The 19511-nt window shown below is 42.9% G+C and overlaps 2 protein-coding genes across 3 annotated transcripts in view; one reads left to right on the forward strand and one right to left on the reverse strand.

Moving 5' to 3' along the window:
* Window positions 1-5126, reverse strand: part of WDR3 (WD repeat domain 3) — a 21175-nt gene extending 16049 nt beyond the window's left edge. The window contains exons 1-5 of the mRNA XM_074593395.1: window positions 4742-5126; window positions 2984-3193; window positions 2406-2524; window positions 660-738; window positions 223-318 (exon numbers count right to left, since the gene is read on the reverse strand). Of these exons, the coding sequence (XP_074449496.1) occupies window positions 223-318; window positions 660-738; window positions 2406-2524; window positions 2984-3193; window positions 4742-4912 (675 nt within the window). The 5' untranslated portion in view covers window positions 4913-5126. The remainder of the gene's footprint in view (window positions 1-222; window positions 319-659; window positions 739-2405; window positions 2525-2983; window positions 3194-4741) is intronic.
* GDAP2 (ganglioside induced differentiation associated protein 2) overlaps window positions 5056-19511 on the forward strand; it is a 23546-nt gene continuing 9090 nt past the window's right edge. The window contains exons 1-8 of one of the 2 annotated variants that reach the window (XM_074593397.1): window positions 5096-5229; window positions 5860-5932; window positions 6865-7111; window positions 8659-8798; window positions 12950-13103; window positions 14645-14733; window positions 17167-17243; window positions 18294-18453. In XM_074593397.1, the coding sequence (XP_074449498.1) occupies window positions 6936-7111; window positions 8659-8798; window positions 12950-13103; window positions 14645-14733; window positions 17167-17243; window positions 18294-18453 (796 nt within the window). In that variant the 5' untranslated portion in view covers window positions 5096-5229; window positions 5860-5932; window positions 6865-6935. Of the gene's footprint in view, window positions 5230-5859; window positions 5933-6864; window positions 7112-8658; window positions 8799-12949; window positions 13104-14644; window positions 14734-17166; window positions 17244-18293; window positions 18454-19511 lie in introns of both variants that reach the window. The other variant, XM_074593396.1, reaches the window with a different exon arrangement.

A 19511-nucleotide genomic window follows, 5' to 3' on the forward strand; every position in this document is an offset into this window, starting at 1 on the left:
GACACACTCTGGAAATCTTGTTCTGGAAGTGCTCACAGCTTCACTTGAAAGCTCAAAACACAGAAAACCGCAAAATCTATCCCAAGAGCAGCTTCTGGACCCCTTAGACATTGCTTTGGCTCTGTTTCCCAGAACATCAATCAGATCTAACGTGTTCCAGTCCCATCTTAGTCCAAAGACAAGCAGCTGGGCAAGACTGGGATTACAGAGGGAATATCTTACCTCCTGGATGTACGTGATATCCCACACCCTCAGCTCACTGTCAGCACTCCCAGTGATCAGGCGCTTCTCTTCGGATATCAAAGCCATCCCCCAAACCTGTCCAGAAGCACAATGTGAGGAATTGGATTATGGCTCCTTTAACTATCATAAAAACAGCAGAGCATCTTTAATTGATTTATTTAAATGGCAACCAAGAAGAGACTGGATCTAGCCAGGACCTCCTCCGGGGACATCTGTATTTGAATTGCCACCTCCTACACGTTGATGACAGCTCCTGGAACGTTTGGAAGTTTCTCATTTGCCCATCCCTAAAGCCTAATGGCAAGCAAAATGTAACACAGTGCCAGTTTACAGCTCCTGAAAGCACAAAATGAGCCATGACATGTAATCCAAAGTCCCTCCATCCCAACAGCTCCCCACACGCACATCCTCTTTACCTCAGTACGGTGTCCAACCAGAGTTTTGAAGCAGTGCTGGGTGTCCAGATCCCACCACTTCACCAGTGTGTCTTTGCCGCTGGAACAAAGAAGAAAAACTCAAGACATGAGGAAAGACTGCCAGAGCTCACGTGCTTAGAAAAGTTGTAGAAGTACAAAAATCTAAAACATGCCACAACATATTACAGAGCAGCTGCTCAGACATCGAATTTCACAAGGACAAATTATAGCAATACAAAGATGCTACAAAAAGCTACCTAGCAAGTCACTGAAAACTGCTTCCTCCACTGGGTTCAGCTGCAAGCCTGTGTTACACAGCCTCCCTTCCCGCTTATTTAGCGAGAACAATAAGTGCAAAGTGCTCATCAATTCTACAGCTGCTTCTAAAACGCCCCCCACACACCCCGTTCACATTCTCAACCTATGCCACGCTTGTGCATTGACCAGGCTACAAGAAAAGTGAATTCCTTCATTTTGAACAATGATTTGGAACTGCTCCTCCTAACAAAGAATTACAGCTGTTTCGTCCTTCAAAGCCTCCGTAGGATCAGATCTCCTTGAAAACACATTTCTGACTATATTATGACACCCCAATACTACAACAGCACCCAAGAATAGTAATTTGAACATTTATACAGATTCTTTCAGTACATTCTACAACAATTAATACCTTTTTTCTTTTTGGTAACTTTGTTAGAGCCTATTTTCCTCAATAAGTTTCAAATAAATAAAAATATAAAACTTGTTCCATTACTAAGCTCCATCAGGACAAAAATATTCTGATTACAAGTAATATTTATTGTTAATCCATCTCTTTTGTCACACAGGATCCAAAGATACTTGTAAATTGGACATATGAAAATATTGCAAAAAGTTCTGTACACAAAGGACTGTAGTTAGCTTCCTGGGCAAAAAAGCAAGCTAAAATAAGGAAGCAAAACTTTGCATCTCCAGAAAAACAGGATGATAACATCTCTACTCTGTTAATAAAAAAAAAAAAATAGAGAGGAATTTTTTATCTCAATTTAGCTACCAAGAGAATTAAGAAGCATTTGTAAAGCTGAACTGCAAAGACTCAAAATTGCATCATGAAACAGGTATCACCTACAAAACCAACAAAATACTACTTTTTCTATTTGAAACAACAAAAAAAGCATAAGAAACAACATCTAATTTTATACTGATTGCACGCACTTTTCTATTTAGCTATTAGATTACATTAATAAATAAAAAAATTATTGACTGATATTTGAGCAAGTGTACCTTCTGTGAACCATTTATTATTAAAGGGATACTAGCAGCTAAAAACCCATTCAAAGAACATCTATCACCTTTTAGTTAATTCCAGCTTAATTCCAGCTTAATTACAGCTTACTAGGAAGCAACTTTTCTGTTACTTTGCTGCGTGAATTACAAATACTAAAGGTAAGTCTGCTTAATTTTTCAAGATAAACAGCAAAACCGGTTACATATATAGTGAACATATTATCACCATTCCTTGTTATAACAATTCTAAGCTGCTACATTTACTAGTACTAGTACTACACTTACTAAAAAGTTAAACCCTTTTTCAAACGCTGTTTTTCAGGATAGCCATTTCAGTTCCGCTTACCATATTTGGATTCAGACAGTGGACTTAAGAAATATGTGGACACAACAAAATCATATTCTAAGATACCGGTGGGTCTGAGATATCACAGAAAATACAAGTGGCTCCTGATTGACCACTACACTTGGCCGGCTCACCTGGTGACCAATAGGTTCTTCTCCTTCAAGAAAAGGACTTGAGTGACAGCATCCTTGTGTCCTCTCAGCCGGTACAGACCGCTCTCATTAATGACATCCCACACGATGACATCTGTATCCTGGAACAGACAGATCATCTCCAAGAGACTGGCATTTGTCCCTGCAAAATGTCTACCTCTGCTATGAGACAGAAAAGGCTACCTGACAGCAAGCTTTTCCACTCTGAATTTGAATGTTAGGGATGATTAAAGCAAGTGACATTCCTTCCCCTGAGGTACATTCAGACCAACAGATGCACTTCTGCCCTGCTTTTCACTATTCCTGACCTCACAAGCTTCTTCATCTTTAACAGCTCTTCTAGTACCCCACGCTCCTGCCCTGCAGTCCTCGCTGCTCTCCTAGCCCCAGGTTCCCCAACTCCATCGCTGTCTTGCAGGCCCGATTCCTCTCACTGCCATCTTCTGGCTATAGGCAGAGGCCACATAACCCACTTAAAATACCAAACATTTTAGTGCAGGTCAGCCTTCTCCATCGAGCATCTCTATGAAAGGGATGTCCTCCAGATGTACAACCCTCACCTTTGAGCCAGACACCAGCCGGCCACCCAGATGGTCATACTGCAGGGCTGTAACTGCAGCCTTGTGTCCATTGAAAGTGACACTCGCTTCTCCACTTAGGAGGCTGAAGATACGGATTGATCCATCTTCATATCCAACAGCCAAGTGCAACCCGTCCGGAGAAGGGCAGAGGCAACTGACCTCCTGCTTGAGACCCTTAAGGATAAGAACCTGCAATTTTTAGGAGACAAAACACATACAATGTTGATAAATGATATGTCAGAGCCACACGCGTACACAGCAGAAAGAATACACTCTGCTCTTCTACTGAATTTCCAACTGAGTGCTTCTGCCACTTTAGAAGTTCGTTTTTCAGCTTCCTGTGCTGAAGACAGTGTCGTTAGCCCCATTTTACAAGGCAGACAGCAGCTAGAAGGGAAGGAGTTTCTCATAATCAAACAGGAAATTGGTGCAGAATGAGGTGCAGAACTCAGAAGCCCAAACTTCTGCCCCTGCATTTTAAATGTCATAGAGCAAGGAATGTTGTTTAAGAGTAAAGTCTGAAACATTCTTCCTGACTCATCCTCTCTTTCTCAAGTATAGGACAGAGCTGCTTTTTCACAGACTGCACAAGAACTTGAGAATGATAAAAACACCTCCAAAACAACATGCCAGCAGTCACCACTCTAGCAGCTGCTAAAGCAAATCCTGAATTCAGTTTGTAGTGGACAGTATCACTTACAATGATTTCAGAATCTGACAAGAGGAAACATGTGGCAAAGTCCTTAAAGTTGAATCTCACAACCCCACAAGCGGATACAGCTTTCACATGGGAAGCCCAGTTCCACAGCTGAAACACAAACTCCACGACACCCCTGTTTCATCCCAGAATTTTCACACAGTGCTGCCGCTGGTCACCAGCTAAGGAGAGAACAGCTTCCCAGTCGCTGTGGCAGCAATTACTCTTCACCAACTGAGGTATTGCTGGCAAATCTCAAAGAATCAACAGCAAGGTTCGGCCAGGGCACACCCAGAGCTGCACACTCGCACCGCAAGCAAACCTCAAGCTGTGCCCAGACTACAGAAAAGGGGGGAGGGAGAGAAGCTGTGGAGGTCATCCGCTCTAGTCTGCCCTGGTGAGGCCGAATCTGTGTACAATTCTGGGCCCCACAGTTCAAGAAAGACGAAGAACTACTGGAGAGAGTCCAGCAGAGGGATACGAAGATGATCAAGGGAATGAAGCACCTCATCATTATTGAGGAAAGGCTGAGAGACCCGGGTCTGTTTAGCCTGGAGGAGACTGAGGGAGATCTCATTAATGCTTATAATTATCTAATGGGCATGTGTCAAGAGGATGGGGCCAGGCTCTTTTCAGTGGTGCCCAGTGACAGGACAAGAGATAATGGGCACAAACCTGAGCATAGGAAGTTCCACCTAAACATGAGGAGGAACTTCTTTACTTTGAGGGTGGCAGAGCACTGGAACAGGCTGCCCAGAGAGGTGGGGGAGTCTCCGTCTCTGGAGACATTCAAAACCCGCCTGGACGCGTTCCCGTGCAACCTGCTCTAAGGCGACCCTGCCCTGGCAGGGCGACTGGACCAGATGATCTCCGAAAGTCCCTTCCAACCCCTACCATTCTGTGACACCCGCCTGTTTTAAGCGGCCCGCTGACAACGCACGGCTTTGCTTCAGACGGTCCCAAAGCGCCGCACGCCACACCCGCCCCGTGCTTATCATCGCCCCCCACCCCCCGCAGCCCCGGGAGGGCCCCGCTCCCACCTTCTCCCCTTTCCGCGTGTCCCAGACGAAGACGTGCTCGCAGGCCGGCACCGCCACGCAGCGGCCCCGCTCGCCGCGCAGCCCCACCAAGGCCGCGTTGCCCCGGGCGCTGGCCACCAGCCCGAAGAGCGCGGCCGGCGCGTACCGCAGGTATTGCCGAGTGAGGCCCATGGCGGCGGCGCGGCGGAGAGGGAGGGAAGGCGCCGAGGACGCCCCGTGTCTCCTCCCGGTGCCACCGACCGCCACACGTGCCGCGCGCCCGTCCCCTCGCCGCCGACACCGGAAGTGCGTCCGTGTGGGCGGGGACAGCTCCCGCCGGAAGCGGGGCGCTGAAGCCGGTGGCCGGGCAGCCCTGGGCCGAGGGGGCGGGGCTACTCCCGGAAGCGGAAGCGCTCGGCGGCCGCCGCTCCGCTTTTCTGGGTGATGTCGCCGATGCGGCGCCGACCGAGACTCTGTTCGGGCGGGGCTGGCAGCGGCGCAGCCTGCCCGTGAGTTGCTGCGCGGGCGGGCCGGGGGGAAGGAGGCTGCTGTTGCTAGTGGCGGCGGTGGCGGCGGCGGCGGCGGCTCCGCGCTGACAGGGGTTGGGGGGAGGTACCGGCCGCTCGCTGGCCTCGCCCCCAGCGGTGCGGGTTACCGGGCGGTGGGTTGCGGGAGAGACGGCGCCTTCCTCCCGGGCAGGAGCATGACAGCCTACCCGGGGAGCTTTAGGGGCCTCGGCTCCCGCTCGCAGCGCTTTGCTCCGCGTTGCGAGGCCGCCATCCCCGCCGGGACGGCCTCTGCCGCGGGAGGGCCCCGGGCAACAGCCTGGGGAGGGGGGATGTCCAAGGGGAGCCTCGGTGCACCCTTCTGCTTCTGTCCGCCTCGCACCAGGCCCCCGGTTTTGGCTGTTCGTCAGACGAAAGATGCTGCTGTGGCTGAGCTTTTGGTTGGAGCCGCTCTAACGGCTCTTATCTTCTTGTTCGTTGCTTTTCAGCCAGCTCTTCATGGCAAAACTCTTGTTTAGGTGCTCTTATGTCTATCTTTGTCCTAGTGTCCGCCTTTATTACCCCTCAGTTTGAGTTTGGATGTCTGGTTTGGGTTTTTTTCTTAGTAAATATATCTTCTCGTTCATGTTCCAGAGTTACCGCTTGTGGATGCTGTCTTTTCAAAATTGTTATCAATTACGAACCTGTGAAAAGGGTTAAATAGTAGGTGTGTATACAGCAAACCGAAGCCGCTTATGCGAGTGTGCTTGTGCTAGCTTAATTCACTAGTATAGTTTAGTAGTTAACAATGAAAATGTAGTAGCGTAGGCGTTATGTGCTGGTAATTGGAAAGTACGTTTCACCGAGTTTGAATCGTACGCTACCAACCAGTGTCATCTCAGCCTTTAAAAAAAAAAAAAAAGGGTGAGATGGCAAAGTTCAGTCTGCAGGTTCATTGGCCAGCATTCACATTTACATCTTTGCTCTTTCTTGCAAAACCCTTTTGGGTGAAAGTGTTTTGTGCCTAACTGCATGACTGTAAGAACTAAGCAATATAAGTCTTATTTGCAGTGCTTCAAAACTCACTGAACTGCAAGGGTTGTGTGATTTAGTGGAAGAGAGAATGTTTTCATTGGTTTGTAAGGTTTTTTTTGGCATTTAGGGTTTTTAGCTTTTGGGGGGTTGTGGTGCTTTGGGGGTGGGGGTATTTTCTTTTGGTTTGTGGTTTTTTTTTTAAGTATGACCCAGGGCTAGACCAAAACCTCTGATTATACATACCCTGCTACAAATTTGCTTTTTGTTTAGATATAGAAATAACAATTTTCAGAATGAGTAAAGTCCTCTCTACTCTTGGGAATTTGTTTTCAGTGTTTTCAAAATACAGAATCACAAGTCAGTGGGACTAATTTAGTAAAGAAGGTGTTTTCATCTTGTGCTGTTGGAAAAGGCTTGTCTTTGCAAGTATTCCATAAGTATTTGCATTGCTTTTTTTTGCATAGAGATAGCAAAACTAGCGAGAAAGAGAGTGGTTGAGATGGAAATCTGTTTTTCTGTTTCTCGCTTGATGTAATTGCATTGCAGTCTTGTGAAAGGTTTGGCTCCACAGGAATTAGTCTTAATGAACAGCTGATGATCTGGTATGATTTTCTTCCTTTAAAGCACGTGGAAGACTCCAGCAAGAATTGGAGTGTGACAAGTTAGCAGAGGAAAGGAGTTGTTGTTTCCATTCCATGGATCCCTTGGGTGCTCCTTCCCAGTTTGTGGATGTTGACAGTTTGCCAAGCTGGACTGATGCCTATGAGGCAAAGCAGCTGGACTCTCACCAAAATCCTGTCGAAAAAGCTCAAGTTGGTGTTAGATCACCTTTTCCATACAGGAAAGACATCAATGCAAAAATAATCTTATGGTAAGTTCCATATGGCTATCGTGTGTTTGTCATCACTTCTCCATTTGCTGCTGGGATCCGATTGCCTCACATATAAAAATTTTGCTATAGAATAAAGCCTTCAAGCCCTCTTTTCTTGCATCAAATGTTACAGGTCTGCAAAGAAAACGATCTTTGTTCTCTGTAAATCTGCAAATCTGAGATTTGCTCTGCCATACGTTATAAACTCCATGTTCATAGGCTTTCCTTGATGGTGCAAACTGGAGCTGTACTCCCTACTGTCATACCGTATGCTTAATATCCAAACTTAATTGGGCACTTCGATACAAATTTTTAAAAAATATATTTGGTGTCTGCTAGCTTTTTTCTTTCTTTGCTGGCTTTGTTCTGCTTTCACTTTTCTGGTTTACATCAGTATTTCTTTCATGTGGCTCTTATGGCTTGCTTTTGGCTCTCCCCTCCTCCCTCCCCGCCCCCCCCCCCCTTCTGTGTTCTGTGTCCATGTTTTTTAACAAAATCTATTGATAAAATACAGTCTGCTGAGGTGAACTTACTCCCTCAGTTTTTGTTTCCTCTAACTCAGATACTCAAACCTGCTCTCTAGGTGAGTTACTGTTAATCAATATGAAGAGAGAAGGATTTCTGAGGGACACAGATTCAGGGATCAGCCTGAAAGTCTTTCTGGTTAATACATGCAGGAAATGGGACTGTTCATGGATTTCCTGAACCTGATTAAGTAAAGAGAGAGAGAGAAGTAAAAGGTTAAACATCTCTTATGACTTGGGCTTGGGTGTAATAAATGTGTGCAATTTCAACTGCTATTTGAATTTCTCCTTGTGTGTGGGAATCTTTATTTCCCTTCCTTTCCTATGCTTTTTGATCCCAAAATCTATTGGCTGCTGTTGCGATAAAAAGCAGGTCAGATTTCTGCTACTCCATTGTCTTTTGTGCATCTCTGCTTTATTTATCTTCTGCATGTCTGATCCTCGAACAGCAGAATGAACATGATCAAATTGCGGGTTCAAATTTTGGAACTAAAGCAATAAAAACTTGGCTAGCTGCAGTGTCACTTTAGATCCTCAGTGGCCTAGGAAGAGCAGCAGTAGTAAGGTGCCCTGGATAGTGTGTATGCAGACCGAAAAAGTACATTGAAAAAACTGTTGATGTTTTGAAAGTAATACATTATAAGGACTGTCCTCTTCTTTCCAAGAGAAAATACACTTTTTTTTTTTGGAACATATTACACTCCACCAGTTTAACACGCTACTGTACACGTTCCACTGGCTACGTACAACTACAACACTGCCTTTTCTATGTACATCACTAAGTTACTGCTGAGGCTGCGAGTTTTTAAGGAAATGACGGGTGGCATGCAGTCTTTATTCGTTAGAGGCAAAGGATGGTTTTGCATGGTGAGCATGTCAGGGTACGCTACGCTGTGTGGGCACTCGAGTACTATTAATGCTTTTCCTTTAACTTGACATTTCCTTGCTTGTCCGCACTTACTTGAGAATATCCTGCTTAGTCTGACATTTAGCCTGCAATAAACTGTTTCCTTGTTTCCTCAGGAAAGGAGATGTAGCATTATTGAACTGCACAGCCATAGTAAACACCAGTAATGAATCTCTCACTGATAAGAATCCAGTATCTGAAAGTATATTCATGTATGCTGGGCCTGACCTGAAGGATGAACTCCAGAAGCTTAAAGGCAAGTGGCTGGAGACACTTTTATCTTATTGAAATCTACTGTCCTTGCATAGTACAAAGCATCAGGATTTGGCTGTAAACTAAAATCAAGGTATAGCTTTTCCCCCCTAATGTCTAGTGTTAATGTGAAATAAATGGAGGGAACGCATGCCAATCTAGTCTCTTCTCTTTTTGCCATTTGGGTTACAGATCATTGAAAATCTGTGGCAGTGTTCAAGTTGCTGAGACCTCACTTTGTGATACAATAATTCCCATTTTTATTTGAAGCCACTTCGAGTACTTAGCTTATCAGAGCTTTTACTTGAGGGACCAGTCTTGTACATCTTCAGATTTTGTTCTTATCCTGTTCAGCATGTGTACACTGTGGAAGACAGGAACTGAAGTTCACAATTGCAGAAATTCAGTGGGTTCTAATATACACTTTGTGTATGCTCTTTCAGGCTATTAATATACACACACAGTCTTTCAGGAAACCATGGCAATAATAGATGGAATGATAAAACACTGCATGTCTAAATAAAGTATTAGTGATCACTTAACTTGTTTGGTTCCTTGCCTATTCTGCACAACAAATTACTTTCTAATAAAGTTTCAAGATGTTCCCTAATGGAAGGCTATTCTGGAAATGGATGAAGTTTGCTTTACCTAGATTCTTTATTAACAGAGTTTATGGCTGATAATAAGATTTACAAATACTCTGCTTTATTCCCAGCGCCTGTTAAACAAAAAGAAGAGTTTCCTTATTTTGTGTGTGAGGAACAAAGAGTTTATAGTTACCCAAGGTCATACAGAAGTCTAATACAGTTTTCAGTTAAAAGTCCACACTTCTAGTAACTATGGTACTGAGCTGAATTTTGAGACTCAACTGATCCCTGATTAACAATGCTCGCTCTCTTGGGTCACAGCTCTGTTTCTTTATCACAGAATAACGGAACGACTCATAATATTTCTAATATAAACTCTTGGTAGCTTAAACTACAATAGAATAAACATCCTCTGTTTTTATAAAATCATGTTTTTCTGATTCAGCTTGCTTTTTGTGAGTAACCTGGAAGTAAAACAGGAGTAACCATTTCATAGGAGATGGAAAAGTGAGTGTGCATCCTCTGGGTGGAAACAACTATTAAAATGCAGTAGACGTTATAGAATAGTTAGGACCCTGCTATGTACACTAGAACTTTTCTGAAATAAACTTTGGTGTGCACTGTATGCTGAGAAGAGGGACGACATTTCAAGGAGTCCTTAAAATTTGAGATCTGTCAGCTCTGTAGGGAGTTATTTGTAAAAGCTGGGCTTAGCTTCTTAAATTCCTTTTTACCGTGCTGCGTTACATGTAGTTTTGCATCCTTCACCCCTGTGATGATACTGATGTCTTCTCTCTGTAATGCATCGTGCAGGTTCACAACTCCCAATACACGGCAGTTTCCTTTTAATCTTGTGACAAGAGCTTTTCAGAAATCAGTTCTGTGGCACTCTGCTGGCGAGTTGTGTGGGGGGTGGAAAGAGAGACTGTGTTGCAGCTTTGGCTTTTGTGTACCCTTAATGCGTTTCTCACGATAGCAGAAGTGGAAGAGAGCTTAGTTAAGAAATTAGTTTATGGTTCTTCTGTAACCTCTGCCTCTTTGCACTCTTTCCCATTTAACCTTGAACTTTTTTCATAATTCTTGGGGAGAAAAGTGAAAATGTATGGTCTCTACTCTAAAGCTGTAAATTGGGTGTAGTGGCGATTTTCAGTTAGTTCTCTCCTGCTTTATTCCTACTGCTTGGTATAGAGCCATATTTCATAGACTCCAAGGACAAAAAAAAAATCATTATTTTAAACCATGTGATGTGCTGACCTTTCAAAGGCCTGTGCTTTCTTTAAGGCTCAGCTAACTTGCATGTTCCTGGGAACAGTGTGTAGTTTTGATTAACACAGAAATACTACAGCCAATGGTCCAAGCTTGCAGATGAAGTGCTATTGATCCATGCTTGCCTAGCAACACATTTGTTGCAGTCTAATAAAGACCTTCTGTAAGAGCAATGCGTAGTAGTCTTCCAACTCCGGCGAGACTTTTTCTCTGCTGCGTGCCTCATGTGGAGGATTCAGACTTTCCATTTTAAACTTGGAGAGAAAGCTGTACTAATGTTTGAAGTCTCATCGGATAAAAGAAATAAGATCTTGAATTTGTTCCCAGTTTTGCCACAGACCTTGACCTTGTGCAGCTCAGTTGACTAGGTCACTTCATGCTGTACCTTCAAATAGGAATAGTACTTGCTGCTTGTTTTAGTTTTATAGATTTTGTAGAGATCTCCAGGCAGAAGGCATTTGGGAAGTGCTAAGTGCGATTTAAGTATAGTTAAGAGATTACCGATGCCATGCCTGGTTATCCGCATTTATTAGTTTTCCCACTGAATTCACAACTATACCTTGGTCGAACGTGTTTCATTCTGTTTCACAAGACAGTTTTTCCTACAGATCCTTGCTTGTTCTTTTGAAGTTGTGTTAGTTGGATGCATCATGGAGGAAGAGTAGTAACTTGATATCTGGTACATTGTTTCAGTTTTAGCTTCTGCTTTTTCCATATCGTGCTTATATAGTTGCTCTCTTGAGCTGAGGTGTCTCAGAGGATGCGCAGTAATTCAGAAGGGTATGCTTAGTTTCAGTATGCCGTCATATTCCTTGTGATGACCCAGATGAAAGAAGGTGGAGGTCTGTAGAAGCTAATCATGTGATACATTGGATCAAAAATTTACAAGATGTTGGCTTAAAGGCAGTGTGTTGTTGCTGTGAAACAGACATGCTTAAAGTTTTGACTAAGAGAGATTCTCAACCTGGAATGTCTCTTACCACAAAATGTGTTTTCATGTCTGCTGATAGCCTGCCTGAGCACCCCAAGGAACAGTGTAGTGGAGGAGATGAATGCTCCTATTCACTGGGTAGCTTCATGATTGACTTAAGCCAAGCTACTGCATTGCTGCTGCCAGAAGAGTGGTCACAGCCGCTTGATCACATCTCATTCCTTTTTATGGGCACTGGCAACCCGTAAGATCAGGCTGAAAGCTAATCTAGTGAAAAACAATCAGTTTTCAGCCAGATCAGAAAACTGAAGTGCAGCTGTACAAGCAGAAGGAAGAAGGTAGAAAATGCTTGTCTTTGAGGGTGGTGAAAGAGAAAGACTAGAAGTATTTCTTCAGCTGTCCAGAACTGGGGTGGACTAGAGGAGAGTTAGCAGACCTTTCTTCCAGGTGCCGAAGAAAACACAGACTTCAAACACAGTAGCTGTTCCCGGATTTTTCATGATCAGAAATGTACTGACAAACTGAAAGGAATAGGTCAATGGATGACATCGAGGGTTCTGACAAACTGATTTACCTTGCAAAAAACTGCAGGAATTAGGTATGAGTACCTTGCAGGAGATGGCCAAAGAGCAATCAAAACCAAAAAGAGGTAAAGATGTGAAGTATGCTAGTATGCAGTAAATGATCTGACAGTGTGTAACTGGAGGGTGCTGTGAATGGAGCAATTAAATGTGTTGCTTGAACTTCCTTGCCTTGAGACTAGACACCTAGTCTGTCAAGAAAGTATGATCTCCATGAGAATCATACTTCTGCCTTGGGGACACAAAGAAACTTGAAAAACAAAGAAGTGTATGTTCTGGAAGCATACATGAAACAAGTGCTTGATCAATTCATTTTTTAATAGCTTTGCCAACAGCTGGTGGGTTTGATTAAGGAGACTTGTAGTCCTTTTATCCAAAAAGCAATCTCCCCAAACCAACTTGTTAAATTCAGAAAGACTTTTTATTGCTGGTTGTGTAGCATATTTGTGCATCAGTTCTCTGCATATTGTTGAATATGCAGTTCTCTGCATGTATGTTGCATAGTAAGCACTGCAATTAAGACAGCACTTCTAGCAATTTCTGATTTTTCCTTGTAGGTGTATTTTTAAAATTGAGAGGAATGAGCGCAGCTTTCTCACCTTCTCAACGTGATTAGGTGATACTGAGCAGCTGTTATGAGATAGAATGCTGTCCTTAATATTTGATGTCTACAACACTGACTTCTGTGTGTGAAGTGGAGTTGTCTGATTCTGGAGGAAGTCAAGGGCTTGAGTACTTCTAGCTTTCTTGTCATGACATCGGTATTTATCCTTGCGTTTATTTTTTTCAGGGTGCAGGACAGGTGAGGCGAAGCTCACCAAAGGATTTAATTTGGCTGCGCGTTTCATCATTCACACAGTGGGACCCAAATACAAAAGCCGGTATCGCACAGCAGCTGAGAGTTCTCTATACAGCTGCTACCGCAATGTCCTGCAGCTCACAAAGTAAGCACACGACAACTTACCTGAGAGTTTGCCATCCATGGCATATCTGTTCTAGATACTTGGGTCTGCACAAAGGCTGTGAATATCTTCTCACATATACTGGATTTGCTTAAGGACATGAGGACATTAGTGGCTTCATGGTATGCTTCATGCCTTTTGTTATTGGGTTGTGGTGTAGATAAAACATGCAGAGAGATCTGAGCTGGTTCAAGTCCTGAAACAGTGGAGCTAGAGCTGTACAGCATTCAGTGACTTTGAGGAGAGGCAGCATTGATAGTTGCATTGAGCTCTGTGCTGCGAAAAGCTTTAAATGAGCTTGTTCGAGCAGCAACTTCATGCGTCTTCGCAGCCACATGGACATATCCACAGGCAGATCTGACTGCTGTCATATATGTGACCTCTCTGCCTTTGTGTAATGGACGCCTAAAATTCCAAGGCCAAGGGTGCAAGGTTATTTCTAAATCCACAGTTGCTGCAGATGGGTTTGTAGCTTTTCCTCTTTCATCTGTGGCATTTTCTACTTCCTCTTAGCTAATAGGTTTTTTTGATCTTTCTGCTTTCTATTTTTCTGTGTTCTTTCCTGTATTCTGTTGGACAGCTGTTGTGATGGTAGCAGTCACAAAAAATACTGAGCAAGAGCAACGTCAGAAAAATATACTGAACAATTTCTTAGAGTTGGGAAGATGAATTCTTCCAAGTCTGGACTGTGTGTTACAGTGCAATAGTAACTGTTTCATAATCAAGATTACAGCTAAGGTTCCTAGTATGTGCCAGTTTTGTTCTGCCTCAGAAGTAACAATCGAGGTCAGATCTGGATTGTAACACGTTAAAAACAATTAAAAATTCTAATAATTCTGCTTACTGAATTCTGAGTGCCTTTCAGTCAATCTATTCTCTAGAGTAACTTTTGACACTTGTGGAATTGTCTACCAACTCTGAGCTTGCGCAAACTCCTCTGATGACTGTTGGCAGCACCTCTGCTTTACTCTTCTAAAAATGTGTCTCTGCTGGAAGCGTTTTACAGATTTTAAAGTATGTATCACTCCAGGCCAATGATTCTCTAATCATACCTAGGATTGAGTAAGACACCTTGGTCTGTGTCCAGACTTCTAACAAAACAAGCGATAGGTCAGGTGAAGGAACAGGGGAAGGTTTGCAATAAAGAGCACCTTCTTTTCCCCTCCTGCTCCTCACTGTTGATCCAGGAAGGAAAGTATTTTGGAAAAGGATTGCAGGGAGCTTGAGAGAAGAACTTCTTCATTCAGGATATGAGAAATTGCAGGAACAACATAGCTGAGGTAGAAGGAGAAATCTGAGAACAAACACAAGAACAAACAGTGTAGAATCATTAATAGTTCTCTCCTCTGCTTAATGATGGTATGTACGCATCTTGCCAGGAAAGAATCCTTCTGCACAAACCTGAAAGAGGATTACTGCTGCATAGAGGCAGGAAAAAAAGTACTGGTGTTTTCTGCTGTGCTGACAGACACTTGTTCTCATTTGACCTTCTATTCATTTGTTTTTCTTTTTCTGGATTTCAGGGAACAGGCAATGTGCTCTGTAGGATTTTGTGTCATTAACTCTCTGAAAAGATGCTACCCTCTGGAGGATGCAACCCACATAGCGCTGCGTAAGTTTCTTGGAAAGTGATGTAAACTGGATGGCAGTATTCAGCAGATTGCTTATCTCTGACAGACTGCTGTTGATATGAGAAACCTATTTTTTAGGAGGCTGTAGTTTGTTACAGGCTGTAAAAAGGCAAGACCTTTCATGGTTAATCCGGAAATGGAGGATAAAAATGAATGATCTTTCCCCTCTTGAGAGGTTATCAAAGGATCCATGGGAACCTGTGCTGAAACTTGCAGTCTTCAATATATTAATTAATCTGGAAAAGATGCTGAACAGTGAGGTGAGAGAGTTTGCTGGTAATAGCAAATTGTTCAGAATAGTGAAAATGAGGCCTTACTGTTGAATAGCTGTAGATGGACCTCAAGCAATAGAGTGAATTTCATCTGCCATTTTAGTGTCATCAGCATATCCAAATGCAAAGTGATATTCTTTCCCCACTGACCCACCCCTGTATGCTTCTGCCTTCACATGCCAAATGACGGGCTTATTCTAGGGAGCAAAATCTTGAGATTATGATAGTTCCATGAAAACAACAGCTCACTGGAGTTCAAAACAGCAAGCTGAGTAAGATACAACAAAATTAAGAATATTATGCTATAAATCTGTGTTTTGTCCACCCTTTAAAGCTACACATTCAAAAAGAATATAGCAGAACTAGAAGTTGAGGAGGTCAATAAGAATAGGGAAAGGCAAGATATAGTTAACAAAGCTAAAGTCTCTTTTTCAGACTGGAATACGCTGAATTTGAAGGTAGTGTGATAGGTGTCTATAAACTCGTGAGTGATGTGGAAATAGTGAATAGGAATCAGCTGTTCACCGTCTCCCCAAATAAGAGCCTTCAAACAATGCAGTATGAATCAGGTTCAGAACAAACAAGGGGAAATGGCTCTTATGCTTACGCTATTTGTTTTATGTAACTCCTTACCAAAAAGCATTGTAGATGCTAAAAGTTTTCAAACTTGTTTGTGTTCAAGAGGAAACTATTTTAAAGAAAAAAAAAATAAATTGGAAGGCTACTAAAAACAAATCGGAAAACTTCCTAGGCTGACAATACTTAAAGAATAGAAAAGTTCTCAGAGAAGAATATTATATACTTGCCTGGTTCTTACTTTTGCCTTTTCTCTTTTGACTTTTTAATTTCTATTGGCCTGCTTCTGTCTGCTTTCCACCACCACCACCCAGTCCCTGGACCTCCTGCGTGGTACTCCTGCACAATAGGAAAGTTATTGCAGATGGAAGGAGTGGGTTTTCCTCTTGCTGTGCAAGCTGACTGGAGAAATCTTTCTTACTCTCTGTTTAGCAGAGGTGCTGACACCGGAGAAACAGATCTGTCTATAGTTTTCTCTGCTGTCTGCCTGTTGAGTGAGACATGTGAAAACATCTGCTCACATAGGTTCAGAAAACTGTTTGCTGTGGAACTGCACAACTTCATTTGCCCCGTAAAGTAGTGTTGCAAGTCAACCCAATTATACATGAATTCCTGTACAGGAAGTATGTGAACATAGCTTTTCTTTTTTTTTTTTTTTAATCCCCTCTACTATTTCTCGAAAAACTCACTTTGATGTACTCTCTGTAGGTTAGACTTCTTTCCTTTATTGTGCACGCGCGCTCTCTCTCTCTCTCTTCTGTTGTCTCTGTAGGGCTGTACGCTATTTGAAAAATACTGCTAGACCAATCTGTTTGTTTGGATACGTTCTCTCTTGGCAGTCTGACAGGAAAGCACTTGAAAATCCTGACATGTATCAAGATTATTGCAGCTCAGAGACCTCATCTGTACAGTGATATGTCTGACTGGGAGCTTGGTTACAGAACATTTTTTTCCCCTTAGCTGCAAGTGCTTAGGAACTTGATTGTGTCCCTGGATTATTCTGAAGCTTTGGGAAAGTCCAAAAAAAAAAAAGTAACAGAGGAAATAACTTCTGTCATGATTTACAAATGTAACTTTTATATGCCTCTGGCATAGCTGACCCCAGAAGTTTTTTGTGGCTTACTGTCTTGGACCAGCTTCTGCTGTGACTTGCTTATCTTGCTTTCCTGATAACTTAAGGCACAATGACTTGTTCTAGGAATATATGGGTTTGGCCATTTGCATGTGACTCTGTAAAGGAAGGAGTTGGCTTGATTTTGCAGGGCCATAGAATCACATTTCACAGACTGAGGAGTACCTAGTAAGCTAAAATCAGAGAGAGGCTTATTCTCTTTTTGTATCTATCTCCAAAGTGAGAAGCAGGAGAGAGGGGAGATGGAACTTCTGATATGGCCAACAACCCATTTCATGTGTTAAACTACCGCTTAATCTATGCTTGTGTACAGTCTATGAAGCTATTTCATATGAGAGAGATGTGTATCTCTATTCTGCACTCTGACTTCCTTACTTGTAGCTGTGTGTGTAAATTTCTTCTCCTGTTTTGCTAACTACACTTAATCTTTGCAGGCACAGTTAGAAGGTTCCTGGAGATTCATGGAGAGACTCTGGAGAAGGTGGTGTTTGCAGTCTCTGAGCTTGAGGAGGTACTTCCTTGACGTTCATTCCACCAGCATTCATGGGCATGTTTGGTCTTCTCTGCAGCAGTATTAACTCCTGCATTGTAGAGCTGGATTCGGATTTCCCCGTCAAATCACATAGACTTTTGGTGTCACAGCATCCTTCTGTCTCCTGCTAGCATAACATCTTTCCCAGTACCGTTTTGCTCTTAGCAGCCACTATGGACATATTCAGAACCTTTCCACTTCTGGCTTCCGTGTTCCTGAGCCAGGAACAGGAGTCGATACTAGAGGCTGTAGGATGCAGTTGTGCTGGGTGGTATCTGCCAGCCAGAAGGGAAATTCCTCATACAAGTTTTCCTCCTTAGCTCCTCAGTGAGCTTTCAAAAGGCCAGTTTAGCATGCCCACAGATCACCTACCATCATCTTAAATGTTGCTTGCTGGCTTGTTGAAATAACAAACTTGACATTTAATGATCTGTGTTCAGACAGATGCTAGCAGTTCGAACATTGATTTCTCTTTTGTATATTGGACTTGATAATGACTGTTCCTGGGCAGAACACCCCCTGTGTTCAGACTCTGTGGCATCTGGATGCTAATCTAAATAAAAATGCATCTAAAACTGCTAATCGGTTGGAGAGAACATGTGAAGTATTACAATGTTCAGTAGAGATTTTTTCCTCCATGTGGGGAGGTTTTCTCTTGGCTGGCTGTTGCTTTTTCTCTTTTCTCAGTCAGATCAGTAAAGGTTATTTGTATAGTGGTGCATTTTTAATATAAGCAACCTTTGCTGAAGTCTGTCATCCATGCATATTGTAACTTCATTTCTACCTGAGTTCATGTAGGTTAAAGCAGAGTTGGGTCCAGGTCATTTGTCAGTATGGCAAAAAAAAAATATATTAACCTTTATCAAGGTTGTCTGCCTTTATTGCCAGATAGCAGCCCAAAATAAGCCATTGAGGGAAGTGGTACTTTGCCTCCCAACCTCTGAGAAGGTCCTTGCTACAAGGGCAGGTGTTCCTTAACTGAAGAGCAAGGATGCGTGATAGACCTTCACGCATTTTTCTTATTTGTAGGCCACTTACCAGAAGTTGCTGCCTCTGTATTTTCCAAGATCGTTGGAAGAAGAGATACAATCCTTGCCTTACCTCCCTGCAGATATTGGCAATGCAGAAGGGGAGCCTGTAGTACCAGAGCGGCAGATCAGGATTACTGAAAAGCCGGGTGTTCCGGATGGTGAGTTCTTAATTGAACTTTGGAATAAGTATCTCTGTGTGAAAGTCAATGTAGAAACAGGAAAAGCAGGCTATAATGAAGACAGTTGTCAAGCTGCCTTTTTGGCTTCATGTGTTCCGCAGCAGTAACTTCTGCTTTCTGCCTCATTGTGTAGAGTGGTGTGGTTAGAGGATGTGGTAGAGCTGTTGCTCTGTCTTTTTTTTGGGAGGGGAGAGGTGGAGTAGTTCATTCCCTTTGCAGATTTTCTCCCAAGGTGATTAGGAACTTTGCAGAATCTTGTGCAGCCCCTAACTTACAAATGACATCATTGTCAATGGCTTATCTTATATATCAGCAAAATGTTGTTTATATATCGACAAATGTTGTCTCAATTGGTAAGATTCTGTTGATACAGCTTGTGCATCAAAATAGTAGATGCTCAATGAAAACTAGGAGAAACTCCCTAAAAGATAAAGGAACGAGGTCAACCCAGAGATCGCTATTTGGGAAATAGCTGTTAAAGCTCCGTGAAAAAAGTCTGTTTCTAAAGAGGTTGCCTAGATGTCAGGGTTGAGGAGGTGAGATATGTAGGGAAAAACAATTTAATATATAAGCGGGAATAGCTGGCATGTTCTGCCTTATTTGTTAAGCAGTGCTGTGAAAGTTTTACGCTTCTTCAGGCAAAGCCTTAAACCACCAAAAGCAGATAATTTGGAATGGTTTCAAAGGCTTTCTGCTTTTGCAAGTCCAGTTGGGATAAGGCTGAATACGCAATGAGGATACAAACAATTTAATTTTCCGGTTCAGAGTTTGAAATCTGATGTACCTACTCCTGTTGATCAGATACCAATCTTTTGGTTTTTTCCCTGTCCAAACTGCTGGTTAGAGTGGTATTTGCAGCTGTGGCTGATTAATATGAGGTGTTCAACCACTAGCTAATAAATTGTGAAATCACTCATTTTGTATATGTAGAAGCCAATGGGTATAGCAGAATCCTGCGCTTTTGTCCTATTGCTAGCATGTCACTAATCTGGGAAATTCAGTTCCTACCCAGATTGCCCAGAGAAACGATGCTAGAA

Source organism: Larus michahellis, chromosome 1 (genome assembly GCF_964199755.1).
Source record: "Larus michahellis chromosome 1, bLarMic1.1, whole genome shotgun sequence".
In the NCBI taxonomy this organism is placed as follows: domain Eukaryota; kingdom Metazoa; phylum Chordata; class Aves; order Charadriiformes; family Laridae; genus Larus; species Larus michahellis.